General features: G+C 41.6%; 1 protein-coding gene across 1 annotated transcript; it reads left to right on the top strand.

Annotated features, from left to right (window-relative positions):
• The first annotated feature begins 550 nt into the window (after positions 1-550).
• On the top strand, positions 551-17,870 carry LOC134752925 (mothers against decapentaplegic homolog 3). The gene is made up of 12 exons (XM_063688708.1): positions 551-886; positions 2,274-2,367; positions 4,370-4,475; positions 4,822-4,912; positions 5,399-5,506; positions 5,694-5,773; positions 6,515-6,695; positions 7,740-7,837; positions 8,821-8,928; positions 10,074-10,218; positions 11,973-12,096; positions 14,758-17,870. Exons 1-11 carry the CDS (start codon positions 684-686, stop codon positions 12,094-12,096), a joined length of 1,338 nt encoding a protein of 445 aa, XP_063544778.1. The 5' UTR covers positions 551-683; the 3' UTR covers positions 14,758-17,870.
• The last annotated feature ends 1,512 nt before the right edge of the window (positions 17,871-19,382 follow it).

The following is a 19,382-nucleotide window of genomic DNA, read 5'->3' as shown; positions in this document are numbered from 1 at the left end:
AGGGTTATCGTCCCATATAAAATGATTTTTATGAATTTCGCGCCTTTTGCTACTGACCAAGTTGTTTGACCGTCTACACGTACCGGCTTCAAATATAAACTACACTATACGCGTTCGTTGCTATGTTAAATTAAAAAGTCATTTATTTCAGGCGATGTGCCCATAACTGTTAGTTTTTACACTAAGCTGTTCATACAAGTCAAAATTCTATATTTCTATTGTGGTTTTAATATAATGGATCCCTAAAAGCTTTTTAGAACCGAATTGGGACTGGCTGGTGTGTCTATGGAAATCTTTATAAAAATAAAGAAGTAAAAGAGGGATAGATGATATGAAATTATTAATTTATTTATTTGTATTTGACTTTTATTCATGCTTATATAATTTTGTAACTGGTTTTTAATAATCCTAATCATTTGAGTAACGTACAAAATTAATCATGTTATTTCTAAAGTATTTTTAAACTAGAACGCGTATGTAAAACGTCTTAAAATATATTATCCGTGCGAAAGGGATGGCTACACCTTGTTGATTGACAACTGTTCTGTCATTTTTTCATTCATTTCTCAACATGGCCGTCAGTGCTTTATCTAAATACGGATTGTAAGATTCGTCCGTGAGTTTAGGAGTGTTTCATTGATTATAATATAATTTTAATGACTTAATTGATAAAGTGTTGCGGCATGTTTCCTCTAACGCCGCCAGTTGTGAAGCGACTGTTAGGGTGGAAAAAGGGTCCCGAAGGGTCGTCTGTTGCTGAAGATAAGTGGTCTGAGAAGGCTGTCAAGAGCTTAGTTAAGAAATTGAAGAAAAGTGGAGCCCTAGAGGAACTGGAAAAAGCAATTTCCAGCCAAAATAGTCATACTAAATGTGTTACAATACCCAGGCAAGTGCAATATTGATTTGTTTTTTTTGTGATAACAATCATGTGACGTTTCCGGTCGCAAAATAGATTTACAGTCCTTTCCAGGCAATGTCTTTGTTCTCTTATATGTTGATATTTGGATAGTTAGAGCAACTTAAACCTTCAATTTAAATATAAGGCAGTTGGTATGCTAAGTAAAATTTCTCAATATATTAAGCAATCTTATCTTAGTATTTATTTATATTGTTGTAAACAAATATTTAACGACCACTAAAAGCGTGTAACGGAACGTCACTGCGGCTGGGTTGGTCATGCAACCCGGCTAAATCGGAAAACGCGCAAAGCGCATTGACCTCTACGCTGTCAACGACCACCGCATCTTGGTTACATAACCACAGACAGGACGCAAAATCCAAAAAGGTCAAATTGCCGTCAAAACAAATCGAAGGAAAACGCAACCCTTGGCAATATGGCGGATGCATGGTTGTGACCTCGCTTTTTTTATATTGCAGTTTAACGTAATAAAACAAAGGATTTGAAGTGATCAGTGTGTAATAACGTTAGTGCGGAAACCGGTGATATATAATATTGTCCTCGAACGTGTTAATAAGTAGAATTGTGGGACGACATTAGTGTTTTAATTTACAGTTTTGGATATTTCCTAGCAGTTTCCGTAATTTCGTAAGTAAACACGTATTGTTACTAAACATTATCTTCTTTTCCATTCCAATCAGAATCTGATTAGATTAGCTTTCACTTATATTGTTTGAATACCGATTCGATGTGCCGAAATTCTGCGAAATATACATAAATATAACGATACATATCACTTACGATTCAAATAATTCAGATGGTAATCTCACTATCGCATTTACAACAATGAAACATAACATACTTGAACAATAATATGTTTCACTTCCTCATCACTTCCTGATCTTTAATGTTTAAAATAGGTACCTTATTAATTAATATTTTTACTGTATTTATATAACATTGCTTAATATATTGTAGGATTTTTTGCACAGTATAAATGAAAGTAAACATTAATGTTAACAATAATTTCAAAACATATTTAATTATAAATTAGTATTTAGAAATCTTAAAAGTATGTTAAAAACATATAATAGAAGTTAGTCAATATTTGTGGTTATATAAGATGTCACTGCCCTCCAGGTCACACTGGGGTTAAAGGACCTAAGTTAAAGGTTAAAGCCTGAAGGGTGAAAGAACTGAACCTAGGAATTTGTGTAGTAGGGTAATGGTGACTAATGTAATGTACTGCTACAAATAGAATAGTGAAACTTTATAGGTAAAATTAATATGAACTTTTGTTTTTAAATTTGAAACGTGAACTAATTTGATGATGATTGGTGTATTAGTTTAACTTTAACATAACTTTTGTTTCCAGAGTGAAGCCAAATGAAAATATTATAAACGGCCAGAATCGCAAGGGGTTGCCGCATGTTGTCTACTGTCGGCTGTGGCGGTGGCCGCAGCTCCAGGTTAGTGTTGCCAGAGCATTTTTGGAAAGAGTAGCATGGCAGTCTTTGGTGTCGGAGGCCAAGATCCACTTCGGGTCTTTGCGCCACAGCAGTAAGTAAGTATAAAACTCGCTCCTACGCATTAAAATTAGGAGAGTGAGCCTGGAACCTCAAGGAGTCCAGACCAAAGACTAGTTATGGGCATATATGGGTTAACAACTTTAAGTTCTGTTGACTAATACCTAGTCGGCTCATAAGTTCTGTCACTGGCCTTTAAAATTTAAATTTGGAACTCCTAAAACAAAAACCGTTCTGCATTTGAATTTCGAATCTTTATTAAATATTTGAGTAGTATAATTTTGCAATTTTCTGTTTTCTTCAACATGGAGTGGACGCTTAAAGATAGCCGTACCGCAATAATTGCACTATATTGTTGTGGTCACTCGCCGACTAAAATTTTTAAGCTACTTGAAAATTTAAAATTCTCTCTAAGATTTGTGTATCGTACCATAGAAAGATACGGTGAGGTCTCTAGTTTAAATGACAAGAAAAGAAGCGGTCGTCCGCGTACAGCTAGGACTCCAGCGGTTGTACAAGCAATTAGGGCACGCATTGCCAGAAATCCCGCTAGGAAACAAAAAGTTATGGCCCTCCAGATGGGTTTGAGCAAAAACACGGTGAAAAGAGTGCTTAATCAAGACCTGAGACTTCGTGCTTATAAACGAAAAACTGGCCATCTTCTCAATGGTCGGCTTAAAGCTTTAAGGCTTAAAAGATCTAAAGCTTTATTGAAGAAGTACGCTAAAAATAAGCACCGTTGTATACTGTTTTCGGACGAGAAAATTTTTGACATAGAAGAAAACTGTAATAAACAAAATGATAGAGTGTACGCTCGCAATAGTAAAGAAGCGTCTAATAGCATTCCCCGTATTCAAAGAGGTCATCACCCTTCATCTGTGATGGTTTGGCTGGGAGTTTCTTATGCGGGCGTCACTAGTATGCATTTTTGTGAGAAAGGAGTAAAAACTAGTGCCAAAGTGTACCAAGACACGGTGTTGACTAATATTGTGAAACCACTATCCCATACGATGTTTCTAAACCAGCATTGGGTTTTCCAGCAGGACTCTGCTCCAGCCCATAAGGCAAAGTCTACACAAGCCTGGCTCGCCTCCAATAAAATCGACTTTATACGGCATGAAGATTGGCCCTCCTCTAGCCCAGATCTTAATCCTTTAGACTATAAAATATGGCAGTATTTAGAGGAAAAGGTGTGCTCAAAACCTCATGCAAATCTAGACTCGCTGAAAAAATCTCTTGCTACGGCAGTGGCCAATATCGACATGAAAGTGGTGCGTGAATCCATTGACGACTGGCCACGAAGACTTCAAGCCTGTGTAGATAATTATGGCGGTCATTTTGAATAAATGTTATACATTTAGATTCTCTAGTTTATAAGCTTTCAAACGCTGTACAAATTATACGGAATAAACTTAAACTTTTGATTTTATTTGATACTATGTATATGACAGAACTTATGAGCCGACTAGGTATTTTGTTTGTTGGAATTGATTGTTTAAGAAGGTTGACTTTAAGAAATTGGCACAAGTTTAAAACCTCACTGGAGTCAGTCTTCAAATCCCTATGAAAAATATGACTGGCCTGCTTTGTTGCTGGCATAGATGGACTCTTTATATTTTTATTTCAATCGTATTGCAACACTATTATAAGTAGTTTTGTGACCAATTAATGGGTGCTTACCTTTCGATTGTTGGTCAACTTTTTCAATTATAACCATACATTTGTATGGGGTATTTGGCGCGGGAATGATTTCGTGTATTTATAACTTTGTTTATTGTAAAATTATTACCGAACTGAATTAAAAATAGATAGTAAGCTCCAAATTTGCTTAGAAATGTTAAAATAGTATTGTTTTTTACAGTTTTCACCAATTTTTTGTCTAGTGTAAAACATTCCCGCACCAAATACCCCGAAGTATGATTATACCAAATGGTTCTTCTTTCAGAGCCAGCATGAGCTAAAGCCCGTGGACCACTGCGAGTTCGCGTACCAGCTTAAGAAAGACGAAGTGTGCATCAACCCTTACCACTACCATAAGATTGACTCGCCTGGTAAGTCAAACCTTCTACAGTTTGCCATCAGATAAAGTATGGACACGAAGAAATCTGGTCATGCATGATATGGTAAATCTTTAATTGAATGAAGATTTTCAAGCAGCACTTTTTTTTAATGGTTTGTGGATATCAAAGTCTTTTCTTATATTATTAATAATAATAGAGCTTATAATTTATTATATACGTAGCCAGATACCAAATTGAGGGAGAAAATTCCTCACGAAGCAAATGGCTAGTGTAGACAGACGTGCCTCGGCCGAGGCAAACGTTCGCGTCAGGAAGTTTCCTCGCGAGGCGTTCCGCTCTGGTTGGACCCGCCCATTGAATATGATTGCTGTTGCAGCCCTGCCGCCCATCCTCGTGCCGCGCTGCGAGGGCGAGGCGCGCGCGCCGCCGCCGCCGCCCTACTCGCACTACATCCGCGAGCCCGAGCCGTGAGTACCTAAGCGCAATTATATTAACTCCTCTGGAGTTGCAGGCGTACATAGGCTACGGAGACTGCTTCACATCAGGCGGGCCGTATGCTTGTTTGCCACCGACGTAGTATAAAAAAAAAAATACGCAGCGTACTACGTAGCCTACGTAGGCGAACAACACGCGAACGCGAAGCGAAGCAATGCGGCGCGGGGTGAATCAATCCTTTGATACGTATAGAAGTGTCCTAATATCATGTTGTTTTTCTGTTTGTTTTATTAACTTTTATTTAATTATGCGAACGGTTTTACTGCGATTTAATTTTATTGTTTTTACCTTAAATTCTGACTTTTCAGCTGAGTTGCACCAGCTGTGGTCACGGAAAGACAATGAAAATAAATCGCGGTAGACCCGTTCGTATAATTAAACATGTGTTTAAAACGCCGTTGTTAAAACGAGTTGAAAGTGTTATTTCTGTGACAACTAATAATATTATTTGTTGACAGGGAGATGCAAACGGGTGGTGTCGTAGGCGTCGGCGCGCTGACACACAGCGCCATGTATCTCGAGGCCACGCTGGGGCAGCAAGTGCCCTCTAACACCACAGTGCACGTGTGAGTAACTCTGTCAGTTAACCCAGTGGAAATTTACATCATAACATTGTCCTATAAATTACAGGTACTTTTGGATGTGATTGATATTTATTTTTAAAACTGTCAACATTCAACACTAACCCATTTTCCAAATTAATGCAGGCTTGTCACTGGAAGTTCCCGAATGATATATGTTTGCATTTGACAGGAGCGCGGCCACCGTGGAGACTCCGCCCCCGGGCTACATGAGTGAGGACAACGACCCGATGGACCACAACGACAACATGAGTGAGTTTGTTGACAATTTGCACATTTTCTACATTCTAGAACACAAGTAGTAATAGTAGTAGTAGTAGTAAATCACTTTATTGTACAAAAAAAAATGTTAACATGAAATTCATATAAATTTAGGTACAAAGGCGAGCTTATCCCTATAAGGGATCTCTTCCAGCTAACCTTAGAATAAATGAGTGGAAAATTCGAATTAGATAGATAGACAAACTTACAGAACGTACAATAATATTTAAAACGGAAAACTATAATATTAATGTCTACACACAAGTTCACTGCTTAAGGGTTGTATTCCACCTGTAAAAAAAATTGACCAATGTGCGTTTGCGTGTCACTCTCGCATTAAGCAAAATGTGAGACGCAAATGCACAATGGACAGAAAAGTGTGACACACCTGTCATATTATGTTATATTATATCGCATTAAAATATGATAAATGATGAATTCTTTTTCATATTTGAGCGCTACCGTGCGTGAAATTGGGACGTCAGATTGCAGCCTCAGAATATTTTTGGGCATAAACCCTGTGTCTTAGTGACAAGATGTCTGGAAACGGCCGATTAAATCAATTGAAGTTTAATTAATGAATGAATGGGAACTGGGCGGCAGGGTGCTACGCGCGGCAATATCCTTGTGAGGCTGCTCGTTCTGTGTGGACCCGACTAACGACGTATGCGACCTAAAGGGGTAAGGATAAATTATGATTAGCTATTTTCTTACTGTTATATTTTGTGTCAGATCTGGCGCCCCTCACGCCGCCCCCCGGCGGCCCTGAAGCCGCCCCCGTGCTCTACCACGAACCCGCTTTCTGGTGCAGCATCAGCTACTACGAGCTCAACACCCGTGTCGGCGAGACCTTCCACGCCAGCCAGCCCTCCATCACAGTGGACGGGTTCACCGACCCCAGCAACAGCGAGAGGTACTGTCCACTACCAGCCCGCTTTCTGGTGCAGCATCAGCTACTACCAGCTCAACACTTGCCTTAAGTTATTCGATTACCTCCGACGTTTCGAGGACGGCTGACTGAGGAAGACTAACGGAGGGGGTCTGTCTTCGAGACCACGGGGCCAATGCCCTCCTCGAAACTTCGGTGGTAATTTAAAAATTGTGACGTTTTCAACCAAAAGGTACCACATTGTCGCTTGTCAATAAGGTTCATTTCGAATTGAAGCTATATGGAAATAGCGCCTTATTGACAACCGACAATAAGTACCCTTTTGGTTGAAAATGGCACAATTAATGATTGAGCCATTGAGTCTGGTTTTCGTAAATAATAATTGATAAAAGATATTAAAGGGTCCAAATTGACATGGGTCAAAATTCTTTTTGTTTTCTTGTTCCCAAAAAAATATGACGGAGTGGAGCTTTTGGTATGGGGTGAAATTTTGTTTTAAATTTTTCTCAAGAGTTATAATCTACAGCTAGAAAGACATGCAATAGCACTCAACTTTTTTTATTTATTTGATAAAAGACAAAAATAAAAGCGTGACATAGTGGTCAAAAACAAGTCAACGAAAAGGATTTGCACCCACATATTGTCGAATTAAGGGATAGCTTAAAGATTTCTCGAAATTTTGTTACTCGAATGAGGTTGGCCGTTCACAATATTTAGCAGATGGCGCCAGCATAGCTTGCCCTGTCAATCCCTAGAATTGTGTCAATTTTTTTTTTATGCCCTGGATTCCAGCCCTTTAAGCCAAATCTCATAGAAAAAGGGGCAAGCTATGATCATAGGGCGGACACGCTATACATCAAAAATCACTTGCTTTTCTATGTGTGAACGGCACGTCTGTACACGCGTCATGCGTCATAGTGTGAGTAAGTTGCTTAAAATAGTACTGAGCGGCCGGCAAACGGCCGTCAATCTGGTGTCGCGGGGCGAGGGCATATTCTGTGCTATGATGGCGCCATCTCTGCAAACCTTTGACAGTTGCCAACCCCATTAAACATAGTTTTGTCTCAGGTTCTGCCTGGGCCTGCTGTCCAACGTGAACCGCAACGAGGTGGTGGAGCAGACCCGGCGGCACATCGGCAAGGGCGTGCGGCTCTATTACATTGGCGGTGAGTTAATGTAAAGTCTGACTTGTTTTAACTGTTTTTTCAATCGATATCATAAGGGTGAATCAACTTTCTAGGGTTCCGTACCCAAAGGGTAAAAACTGGACCCTATTACTAAGACTTCACTTTCCGTCCGTCTGTCACCAGGCTGTATCTCATGAACCGTGATAGCTAATTTTCACAGATGATGTATTTCTGTTGCCGCTATAACAACAAATACTAAAAACAGAATAATATAAATATTTAAATGGGGCTCCCATACAACAAACGTGATTTTGTTGCTGTTTTTTTCCGTAATGGTACGGAACCCTTCGTGCGCGAGTCCGACTCGCACTTGACCGGTTTTTTCTTTATTTGGACACCAAGTTGATTTCCATTGCAGAACTGAAATAGTCAAGTTTTAATCGAGAAGTGCGCATAAAACGGGACCCGGTTTACCCTTTGGGTACGGAACCCTAAAAATACGGGAGATAAAAAGACCTATTAAATGAGATAACTCTCAATTCTTCTGAAATTGATTGCAGGCAGATTCGACTGTCCAATTCAAAAACACTGGGTTGGGCAAGTCAAATCGGTTTGGCAATATGTCAATTGTGTTTATAATATATAATTTTAATGTAATTTAATTTAATTTATTTATATTTTTAATGTAATTAGATCTAATTTAATTGACTTATAAATTTTAAATGTAAATTAATGGAATTTAATTGATGTGTAATTTTTTAATCAAATTTTATGCAATTGAAGCTAGTTTATTTATAATTTTAGTTTTAATTTATTTATTTTACAATTTATGTGTGTTTACTAATATATTTTTAAGAACTGTAAACTAACAAAATATGGGCCGTCAGGCCTGAAATAAAGATTTTCAATTTCAAATTAAAATTTCAACTCTGTTGGTTTTTGGACTATTTCGACGCATAGTCCTTTATTTTGTATGTTTCTCTCTGGAGTTGTATTTGTGACACGATGTATGTTATCCTCAGGTGAAGTGTTCGCCGAGTGTCTGAGCGACTCCTCGATATTTGTGCAGAGCCCCAATTGCAACCAGCGCTACGGCTGGCACCCCGCCACCGTCTGCAAGATTCCCCCGGGTAAATAAACTATTTTCATATCATATATTAAATAATTTCACGGTTTAGACTCACTTGTTTTAGTCACTCGTTGTTTTAGTGCTTGAGAAAGGAGACCTAGGCTCTCCGAAACATGTCGCGCGAGTGACTAAAACAAGTGAGTCTAATGAAATTATTTAATGTTAGTATGTCTCACAACAGTTTAAATTCTATTATTTTCCTATATATTTTTTTTTTCATTTATTTAGCATATATAAGCATTACAGTGTTATACCAAAGCGCCTACATACTAGTCACATCAAATAACATTAAACATTTAATAAACATACAAAATTAATTCAATAGCAATTCCATAATAAATACAAATACAAAAATCTAGCATTAATTAACATAATTAGCAACAATAATAAAAACTATTAATACCTATATATTGATACATTAAGGCCGTTCCATAGGTTTGCCGCTATCACTGTCACATTTCGCAAGAAAGAACGGGAAAGACCACGCGCGCAGTGTCAATTTTGATCGAATTTTGTCGATTTTTATTTATTTTAAAAACGTTGCCTTACAATATCGAAATTCGACGTAAAATTACTATTTAAGTTAAGATTGTTTTTTCTTCTTTTTGTTTATAGTGTCACATAATAAATAACCGAGTAAAGTTGGATTAAAAGTCCTAGTTAGAGGTTACTTTGGGAATTAATTGTATCGAGCGAAGTGTCATAATTCGTGTATCGGAAGCTTATAGATTAAAGATAATATAATCAAGAACTACATAAAATTTTTCCACGTCTACGAATCGACGTGTCTTAGTAAAATTTGATCATATAAGGAGATTTTTCGCCTTCTGGCTCAGAAAAACGCCTTAACACATTTACTGCCAGCGACCCGCTAGGCGGGTTCTCTGTTCGTATAAGGCTCTTTTTGCTACATTTCGGTTTTCTCCGTGTATATGCGTAGCTCGCATTGGCAGTAAATGTGTTAAATTGTTTCGTATTAGCTAGCAGTAATGGAAACCAGTAAACGAAAATTAGCAAAAACTCATAGACTTAAAGGAGTTGGAACTGTGTGGAAACTCACACAATGTTAACCATTTACAAAATCACATATTCTGGAGATCGTTTAAAAAAAAAGATATCTACATGTAGTAAAAATGTTTGTCGCAGGCTGTAACCTGAAGATCTTCAACAACCAAGAGTTTGCCGCATTGCTGTCAGCCTCCGTGCCGCAGGGCTTCGAGGCCGTGTTCCAGCTGACGCGCATGTGCACCATCCGCATGAGCTTCGTCAAGGGCTGGGGCGCCGAGTACAGGTAGGGTGTCAACTACTGGTGCCGCAGGGCTTCGAGGCCGTGTTCCAGCTGACGCGCATGTGCACCATCCGCATGAGCTTCGTCAAGGGCTGGGGCGCCGAGTACAGGTAGGGTGTCAACTACTGGTGCCGCAGGGCTTCGAGGCCGTGTTCCAGCTGACGCGCATGTGCACCATCCGCATGAGCTTCGTCAAGGGCTGGGGCGCCGAGTACAGGTAGGGTGTCAACTACTGGTGCCGCAGGGCTTCGAGGCCGTGTTCCAGCTGACGCGCATGTGCACCATCCGCATGAGCTTCGTCAAGGGCTGGGGCGCCGAGTACAGGTAGGGTGTCAACTACTGGTGCCGCAGGGCTTCGAGGCCGTGTTCCAGCTGACGCGCATGTGCACCATCCGCATGAGCTTCGTCAAGGGCTGGGGCGCCGAGTACAGGTAGGGTGTCAACTACTGGTGCCGCAGGGCTTCGAGGCCGTGTTCCAGCTGACGCGCATGATGTGCACCATCCGCATGAGCTTCGTCAAGGGCTGGGGCGCCGAGTAAAGGTAGGGTGTCAACTACTGGTGCCGCAGGGCTTCGAGGCCGTGTTCCAGCTGACGCGCATGTGCACCATCCGCATGAGCTTCGTCAAGGGCTGGGGCGCCGAGTACAGGTAGGGTGTCAACTACTGGTGCCGCAGGGCTTCGAGGCCGTGTTCCAGCTGACGCGCATGTGCACCATCCGCATGAGCTTCGTCAAGGGCTGCGGCGCCGAGTACAGGTAGGGTGTCAACTACTGGTGCCACAGGGCTTCGAGGCCGTGTTCCAGCTGACGCGCATGTGCACCATCCGCATGAGCTTCGTCAAGGGCTGCGGCGCCGAGTACAGGTAGGGTGTCAACTACTGGTGCCACAGGGCTTCGAGGCCGTGTTCCAGCTGACGCGCATGTGCACCATCCGCATGAGCTTCTTCAAGGGCTGGGGCGCCGAGTACAGGTAGGCTGTCAACTACTGGTGCCGCAGGGCTTCGAGGCCGTGTTGCAGCTGACGCGCATGTGCACCATCCGCATGAGCTTCGTCAAGGGCTGGGGCGCCGAGTACAGGTAGGGTGTCAACTACTGGTGCCGCAGGGCTTCGAGGCCGTGTTCCAGCTGACGCGCATGTGCACCATCCGCATGAGCTTCGTCAAGGGCTGGGGCGCTGAGTACAGGTAGGGTGTCAACTACTGGTGCCGCAGGGCTTCGAGGCCGTGTTTCAGCTGACGCGCATGTGCACCATCCGCATGAGCTTCGTCAAGGGCTGGGGCGCCGAGTACAGGTATCCTTTTAAGACTTAACTAATTTCAGCGTCTCACCCTCCTCCTTTTTTGCAGATGGTAAAAATTAGAATCATAGGTTCTTAGAGGCTGGGTTTCCGTAACTGGGCGTCATAAATTGCGCCTATTTTACGTGATGAGTACTTTTGAGCAAGAGTAGGCTTTTGAACTTCTTCAGACCCTTTTAATGTTGCCGACGACTTTTGATAGAGATGTCAAGGTACAGTGCCCGGTATCCTGTCAGCTCAGGGTAATCCAGAATTATTTGGGCTACTCTCTCTTCCTCCATGAATGACAATGAAAATGTTTATTTTGTAACAAGAAGGCCCCGCAGAGGGCTATTTGCAACACATAGGGTACACCAAGGTGGTCAATCAAGATGTAGCACTATCGTTCATGGTCAAATTGCGTTCAAAACGTTTCCTGATGAATGTTATGAATGTGTATTAACTGACTGTTTGTTTGTCAGACGGCAGACGGTGACATCGACGCCATGTTGGATCGAGCTGCACCTGAACGGGCCGCTGCAGTGGCTGGACCGCGTGCTCACACAGATGGGCTCCCCGCGCCTCCCCTGCTCCTCCATGTCCTAGGTAACACGCTAGCCTAGGTCACACAGGTCATGTTGGATCACCTGAACGGATGCAGTGGACCGCGTGCTCACACAGATGGGCTCCCCGCGCCTCCCCTGCTCCTCCATGTCCTAGGTAACACACTAGCCTAGGTCACACAGGGCATGTTGGATCACCTGAACGGATGCAGTGGACCGCGTGCTCACACAGATGGGCTCCCCGCGCCTCCCCTGCTCCTCCATGTCCTAGGTAACACACTAGCCTAGGTCACACAGGTCATGTTGGATCACCTGAACGGATGCAGTGGACCGCGTGCTCACACAGATGGGCTCCCCGCGCCTCCCCTGCTCCTCCATGTCCTAGGTAACACACTAGCCTAGGTCACACAGGTCATGTTGGATCACCTGAACGGATGCAGTGGACCGCGTGCTCACACAGATGGGCTCCCCGCGCCTCCCCTGCTCCTCCATGTCCTAGGTAACACACTAGCCTAGGTCACACAGGTCATGTTGGATCACCTGAACGGATGCAGTGGACCGCGTGCTCACACAGATGGGCTCCCCGCGCCTCCCCTGCTCCTCCATGTCCTAGGTAACACACTAGCCTAGGTCACACAGGTCATGTTGGATCACCTGAACGGATGCAGTGGACCGCGTGCTCACACAGATGGGCTCCCCGCGCCTCCCCTGCTCCTCCATGTCCTAGGTAACACACTAGCCTAGGTCACACAGGTCATGTTGGATCACCTGAACGGATGCAGTGGACCGCGTGCTCACACAGATGGGCTCCCCGCGCCTCCCCTGCTCCTCCATGTCCTAGGTAACACACTAGCCTAGGTCACACAGGTCATGTTGGATCACCTGAACGGATGCAGTGGACCGCGTGCTCACACAGATGGGCTCCCCGCGCCTCCCCTGCTCCTCCATGTCCTAGGTAACACACTAGCCTAGGTCACACAGGTCATGTTGGATCACCTGAACGGATGCAGTGGACCGCGTGCTCACACAGATGGGCTCCCCGCGCCTCCCCTGCTCCTCCATGTCCTAGGTAACACACTAGCCTAGGTCACACAGGTCATGTTGGATCACCTGAACGGATGCAGTGGACCGCGTGCTCACACAGATGGGCTCCCCGCGCCTCCCCTGCTCCTCCATGTCCTAGGTAACACACTAGCCTAGGTCACACAGGTCATGTTGGATCACCTGAACGGATGCAGTGGACCGCGTGCTCACACAGATGGGCTCCCCGCGCCTCCCCTGCTCCTCCATGTCCTAGGTAACACACTAGCCTAGGTCACACAGGTCATGTTGGATCACCTGAACGGATGCAGTGGACCGCGTGCTCACACAGATGGGCTCCCCGCGCCTCCCCTGCTCCTCCATGTCCTAGGTAACACACTAGCCTAGGTCACACAGGTCATGTTGGATCACCTGAACGGATGCAGTGGACCGCGTGCTCACACAGATGGGCTCCCCGCGCCTCCCCTGCTCCTCCATGTCCTAGGTAACACACTAGCCTAGGTCACACAGGTCATGTTGGATCACCTGAACGGATGCAGTGGACCGCGTGCTCACACAGATGGGCTCCCCGCGCCTCCCCTGCTCCTCCATGTCCTAGGTAACACACTAGCCTAGGTCACACAGGTCATGTTGGATCACCTGAACGGATGCAGTGGACCGCGTGCTCACACAGATGGGCTCCCCGCGCCTCCCCTGCTCCTCCATGTCCTAGGTAACACACTAGCCTAGGTCACACAGGTCATGTTGGATCACCTGAACGGATGCAGTGGACCGCGTGCTCACACAGATGGGCTCCTCGCGCCTCCTCTGCTTCTCCATGTCCTAGGTAACACACTAGCCTAGGTCACACAGGGCATGTTGGATCACCTAAACGGAAAAATATGGCCACCATTTGTATTCTGTTTTTTTATTCCGTAGACTAAAATGACATTTCATGTGGTAGTAAGAAATGTCATCTCATACACATGAAACGTCATTTTAGTCTACGGAATAAAAAAACAGACCTTAGTTGATAAAGCAAAATGTGACAGACCAAAAGTTGGGTAATCAGTGGGACAACAATAGTATAGTAACATACTGATTTACCCAGAAATTAATTGATTTAGAATATAATAGAATATAAATAATTTATTCGTTAGCACACACAAATAGAAAATTATACAAAACAGAGAAACATAAAAAAGATAAAGTGCCACGAAATGGAACACACATTGTTTACATATTATAAAACAATTCCCCCAATGACGTCGCCACTGGACGGACGACGCAGTCTGAATAATGATCCTCCTGGCAGGCGTGTCTCACTTCGCGATTTCGTCGCGTCGCTACAAGTACCTGCGGCCGCCTCAATTTTGAGGTTTTTCCGTAGTAATTGCCGCGCACCGCCACCTGCACGCGCTTGCGCCGCCTTGCGCGTAGTAGACGCGTATTGTTAGGGAGTGAATGTTCTGTACCTAATACTATTATATATTCTGTGCTCCTGGTCTGTTTTCAGTATGTTGGTACACTGCATTATACTACTAATCCTTGTGTGTATGCGACTGTTTGTGTTCTCAATAAATTAAAATTAAAAAATATATTGATAATTGGATCAGTTTTACCTTTTGTTACGTGAAAATATATTTTTGTTTCGTGCTGAATGACTTGATGATTTTTGTTGCAGAGTCTCACACAACATAGGAAGCACCGAAATAAATAAACCTAAGCGTAGCTCAAACCTAATTCAAATACCTCTGTCATGAGTCTTAGTAACTAAAGTAAGGACATTGCTACACTTTTATATAGCTCTGTGCTATGTTAGGACACACACTAGGACTACAATTAAATGGACGAACCAACTTTTAGACCCACACTTTTCACGTCTCTGGCGTTATCAAAGATGTCTCTAGAGTTACCAAGAAGTCACCTTTCCAATTTAATATTTGTCTAAATTTTAGGTCTGTCAGATAGCGAATCGCTTGTTAAAAATAATATATTATTTATAAGCGAAATTTGCGATTGAAGTTTCAATGTCGTGGACAGATTAGTGTTGGTCTGAAAGTTGATTCGTCCAAATCCTAAAAGCAAGTATTCTATAGAGATGACAAGGTAATAATACCAAGTCCCAACGGGATGGTCTTATGTCTTATGGGACTTTCAATAGGAGGAGCAGAGAAAGCGCTATAGTTCTTGTCATAGTTTCACTTCTCATTTTTGATACTACTAAAAAGTCCCTAAGTGCCACGTCAAAATGGCGGACGTCTTATTACCCACCAAAACTTGGTGGGCAACAATGAACTTGACTAAATTAAGTAGGTTGTATTTGGTATGTTGTCAGCAATGTTGAAACTTGTTTTTATGTATGTGGCAACTCTATATTATACTTGTTATTAGGTTAAATCCTATATTTTAATTAAACTAGATGTTTTGCCTGTGAAGAACCCGGCTTGCGAGTCCATTTCTAAGGCCCCGTGCCCAAAACGGGGCCTTAATATATTGTATAAAGCACACCACTATATCGTGTATTTAAGGACACAATAATGTATAGTTTTATATCGGTTCCCTACCTTTAGATGGTATATTTTTACACCGCATATTACTAGTACACTAGCGAGCAAAATAAAGTTTTTCTTACTTATTTGATTCACTCGTTCGTTTTGCAACCGGCTCCTGGTCTATATTATGTGATATTGTTAAGTTTAATGTTGCAGTAAATTGAACGTGATACACTTTTATACATAGCTTTAGATGTAATTATGCTCGGTAGTGTACGAACAGTGTATACTTTCTAGTCTAACGAACAATGATACAAAGTTATTTTGTACATTTATTATAATTATAGACATGAAATTGTGAATTTTTAATAGCTTACACGCTCCCCTTTTTTTACTCGTTTTGACGTAGAATTATAGACATATATCTGTTTTATTAAGATTTTTAAATATTGACACATTTTTTTAACAGTTTTGACCAGTTAAAATTATCGATCGATTATTAAAAATCGTCAACAAGCTGAAAGCTTTCTTCAAAATAAAAAAAAAATGTGATTAACAGAACATCAGATGTTTAAAATTCTTTCGTAACCTTTAACCCTTTTCCAGGCCGCACCTATCTACAGCATTTTCCCAAAAAATCTAAACATATTCCAATTAATCCAGCTTTGATGATTCATTTCTCAAAAGTGCAATATAATTTGAACCTTAAATCATAATGCTTCAGTTGAAATTCTATTGGCGCGTATGTGGTCGATAAACAGTACTATGCCTGGAAAAGAGTTAAACGTTAAATGTTTTGTATAACATACAGAGTATGTTTTTGAGAGGAAATATACGTATATGATATCTATGTAAGAGTAAAGTTATGAGAAGATTATTTTATTATCTGGTGTTGCTTTTATTTGTCGAATCATGCTTTGACTCGAATTTTTGTAAATCAGGTTGACAAGGGATTGACAAGTTTGTATGTTCGTAAAGTTAGTTTTCTAAAATATACAATTTTGCTGCCAGAAATCCGACAAAAACTTGTTGTCTAACTCCTATATAACAGGAATTAAAGCATATAAAAAGAAAAACATTTTTTGTTGAAAAAAAAACGATATGCATATTTAAAAGAAATGCAAGTTGAACTGATCACTAAATCTAGATAATATGAGTCCCTGGCTGGCACAGGTTTTTAGTATTTATTTCTATAAAGTCTCACAATGTTAATTTTGTCAGCCGTGAGAGTTATCTAACGACATTGACAATTAGTGAGTCGGATGCTGGCCTATATTATTTAAGGAGAGTAATCGAAAGGTGTGAACCCCAACCCAATAAGTTGTTGTGTTAAGTTATTGTTAAAATGCCATTATAATCATGCATTTATGATTTCATCATGATCTTATTTATATTCGTGTCCGTCTCTATAGTAAACGCATTTTGCGAATAATGCATCGCGAAGGATCGATCTCCCATACCAAGTTGGCTTGCCAGAGTATATACGCGGTTGTTAAAAAATAAATGCATTCCCGTTGCCACGGAGGTTTTGGGTTTATACTGAGCAACTTTTACTATGGGACTAACCACGAAATCGCGAAAAAAAATTTGGCTGTTTCATACATTTTGGCTGGTCCATTTTGTATGGGAGGGTACCCTTTCTGAACTCTGGAAACTAGTTAGAATGCTGAACGGCAAAAAACCTAGGCCCTAAACTTGAAAGATTTTGAAGTTTTTAGGACCTGGGTTCGCACTTTCTCTCCTATTAACTGCCTTTGCACCGGCAGGGCAAAGGGAGTTAATATTTAATACCTACTATGGGAATAAAAATTATCCTATAAGTAATAGTACATTATTCGTGGTTGGTCCCATAGTAAAAGTTGCTCAGTATAATCCCAAAACCTCCCTGGCACCGGGAATGCATTTATTTTTTTGTCACCCTGTTTACATCACGAGCGTTCACAAAGGGTTTTCAAACAAGCTTGAAAAATGTAGATGTTAATAGGCTTTGGACGGACACATAATATTATGCTTACATAAGTTATAAATATGTATTAAGTTTGTTAAGGAAAAATGTTTTTTTCATCGCTTATTGACTCTATTGAAAAGTAGTTTTTTTACGTTTGTGCATATTTTAACCAATGACATAAGTTTTTACCAAGTCAATCTATAACCGTGTTATATTTGAATCATTTTTGAGAAGGAATTTGATATTGTAAATATTTTTTTTTTCATAATATAGACGTACGGAAACACAATTAGTTTTGTTGTGGAGGAAGCAATATGGCAGAATGAGTGATCTAAATAAATAATTTGGTATTGATATGTTGTTTAAATCTTAACCTTCTTAGGCCCACTTGCACCATTCCACTAACCCGGGGTTAAGCGGTTAAACCGTTAACCCAGTGTCAAATTGTACTGGTAACCATGGTAACTCCAGGTTTAACCGGTTAACCCGGATTAGTGTAATGGTGTAAGTGGGCCTTAACCCTTTAGCGTCACGCACCATCCCACGTACGCAAGGTAATCACGGTCCATGTCCCGGTTAATATAAGCGTAGTGAAACTAACCGTGAATCATTCAAAACTGTTAAATTCTAGTTGAATTGAATAGATGGAAAATGAACATAAACATAAATTGGACACAGAAAAGGGTCATTCATAATTGCGAAATATTGCTTCTTAACGTTGCGCCGACTATATTTACCAAAACAGTGCACCATTTGCGGCAGCCAAATGTTTGCTCATTAACCTGCGCTACAGGCTTGAAAAATATCTTAATAAAAACAAAATCAGCTAAAAATCCAAGAGGGCATACTTTAGTAACCGACATTAAGTAGGCGGACCAATAATTAGAGTTCTGAGTATCCTGACCACCTAATTACAACGTCGGCATTGAGACATCGGTCACTCAACCCGAGTTACAGGAAATGTGCCAAAAAATTAAGGATCCTGTTTCATTAATTGGCACCAATTTCCAAAAGCGATCGAATGTTTGCACGCAACCTTTACTAAACACTTCATACCTATGTAGGCTATGTACTTAATAATTACCTAGGCAACTAATTAGCTAAGACTACCTATCTGTTTGGGAGTCCCCTCTGCCACAGATTAATAAATAGTTACCAACAAACTGTCTTGCAGTTTGGCAGAATAATTCAATGTAAAAATAGGGTTTATTTCGCCAGAATAAATGTTTTTTTTTACCTAAATGAGCATCGTGAGATAACTGAAAAGGAAGTAGGTACTATTCACAATGGTGGTTTGGAATGGTATATGTGAGTAGTGTACCTAATAATAGTTCTAGGAGAAAGCGTTGGTACCTTAGCGGTAAGTAAGACGCGCGACTTCAAATCCTGTCCGCGACGCGACCGTATTACCAATAAGTTTTCGGAACTCAATACTTACCCATACAACCATTTTCGGTCGCGGTTACGACGCAAATGAGTCGACAGTTCGACACCGTTTTTTTCCGGTCGCAGTCACAGAATAACTAATAGTACTACCGCAGTGTCGTCGTCGTTACGACACCGTTACCAGAAACGGGGAAGAGTCGACGCAGACACATTTTGGTCACAAAGTGTGGTCGCCGTGTGCACATATTGTTACCAATTATTTTTCGGTCACAATGTTTCGAAACAGTTCGGTAACGGTTACGACACATTGTGTATAGATTTGGTCACAAACTGAAAGCAAGGTGTATAAAAAATGTTTCGAGACTTTGTGACCGAAAAGTGTACACACGGCGACCACACTAAAAACAGACTTAGTTACTGAAACAATTCTGGTTGCATTGTGTGCATTCTGTTACCACACTTAGTAACCAAAACTGTACA

The sequence above is a fragment of the Cydia strobilella genome, chromosome 25, assembly GCF_947568885.1.
Source record: "Cydia strobilella chromosome 25, ilCydStro3.1, whole genome shotgun sequence".
NCBI lineage: Eukaryota > Metazoa > Arthropoda > Insecta > Lepidoptera > Tortricidae > Cydia > Cydia strobilella.
The sequence above is the reverse complement of the archived record's forward strand: the minus strand, read 5'-3'. Positions and strand labels throughout refer to the sequence as shown.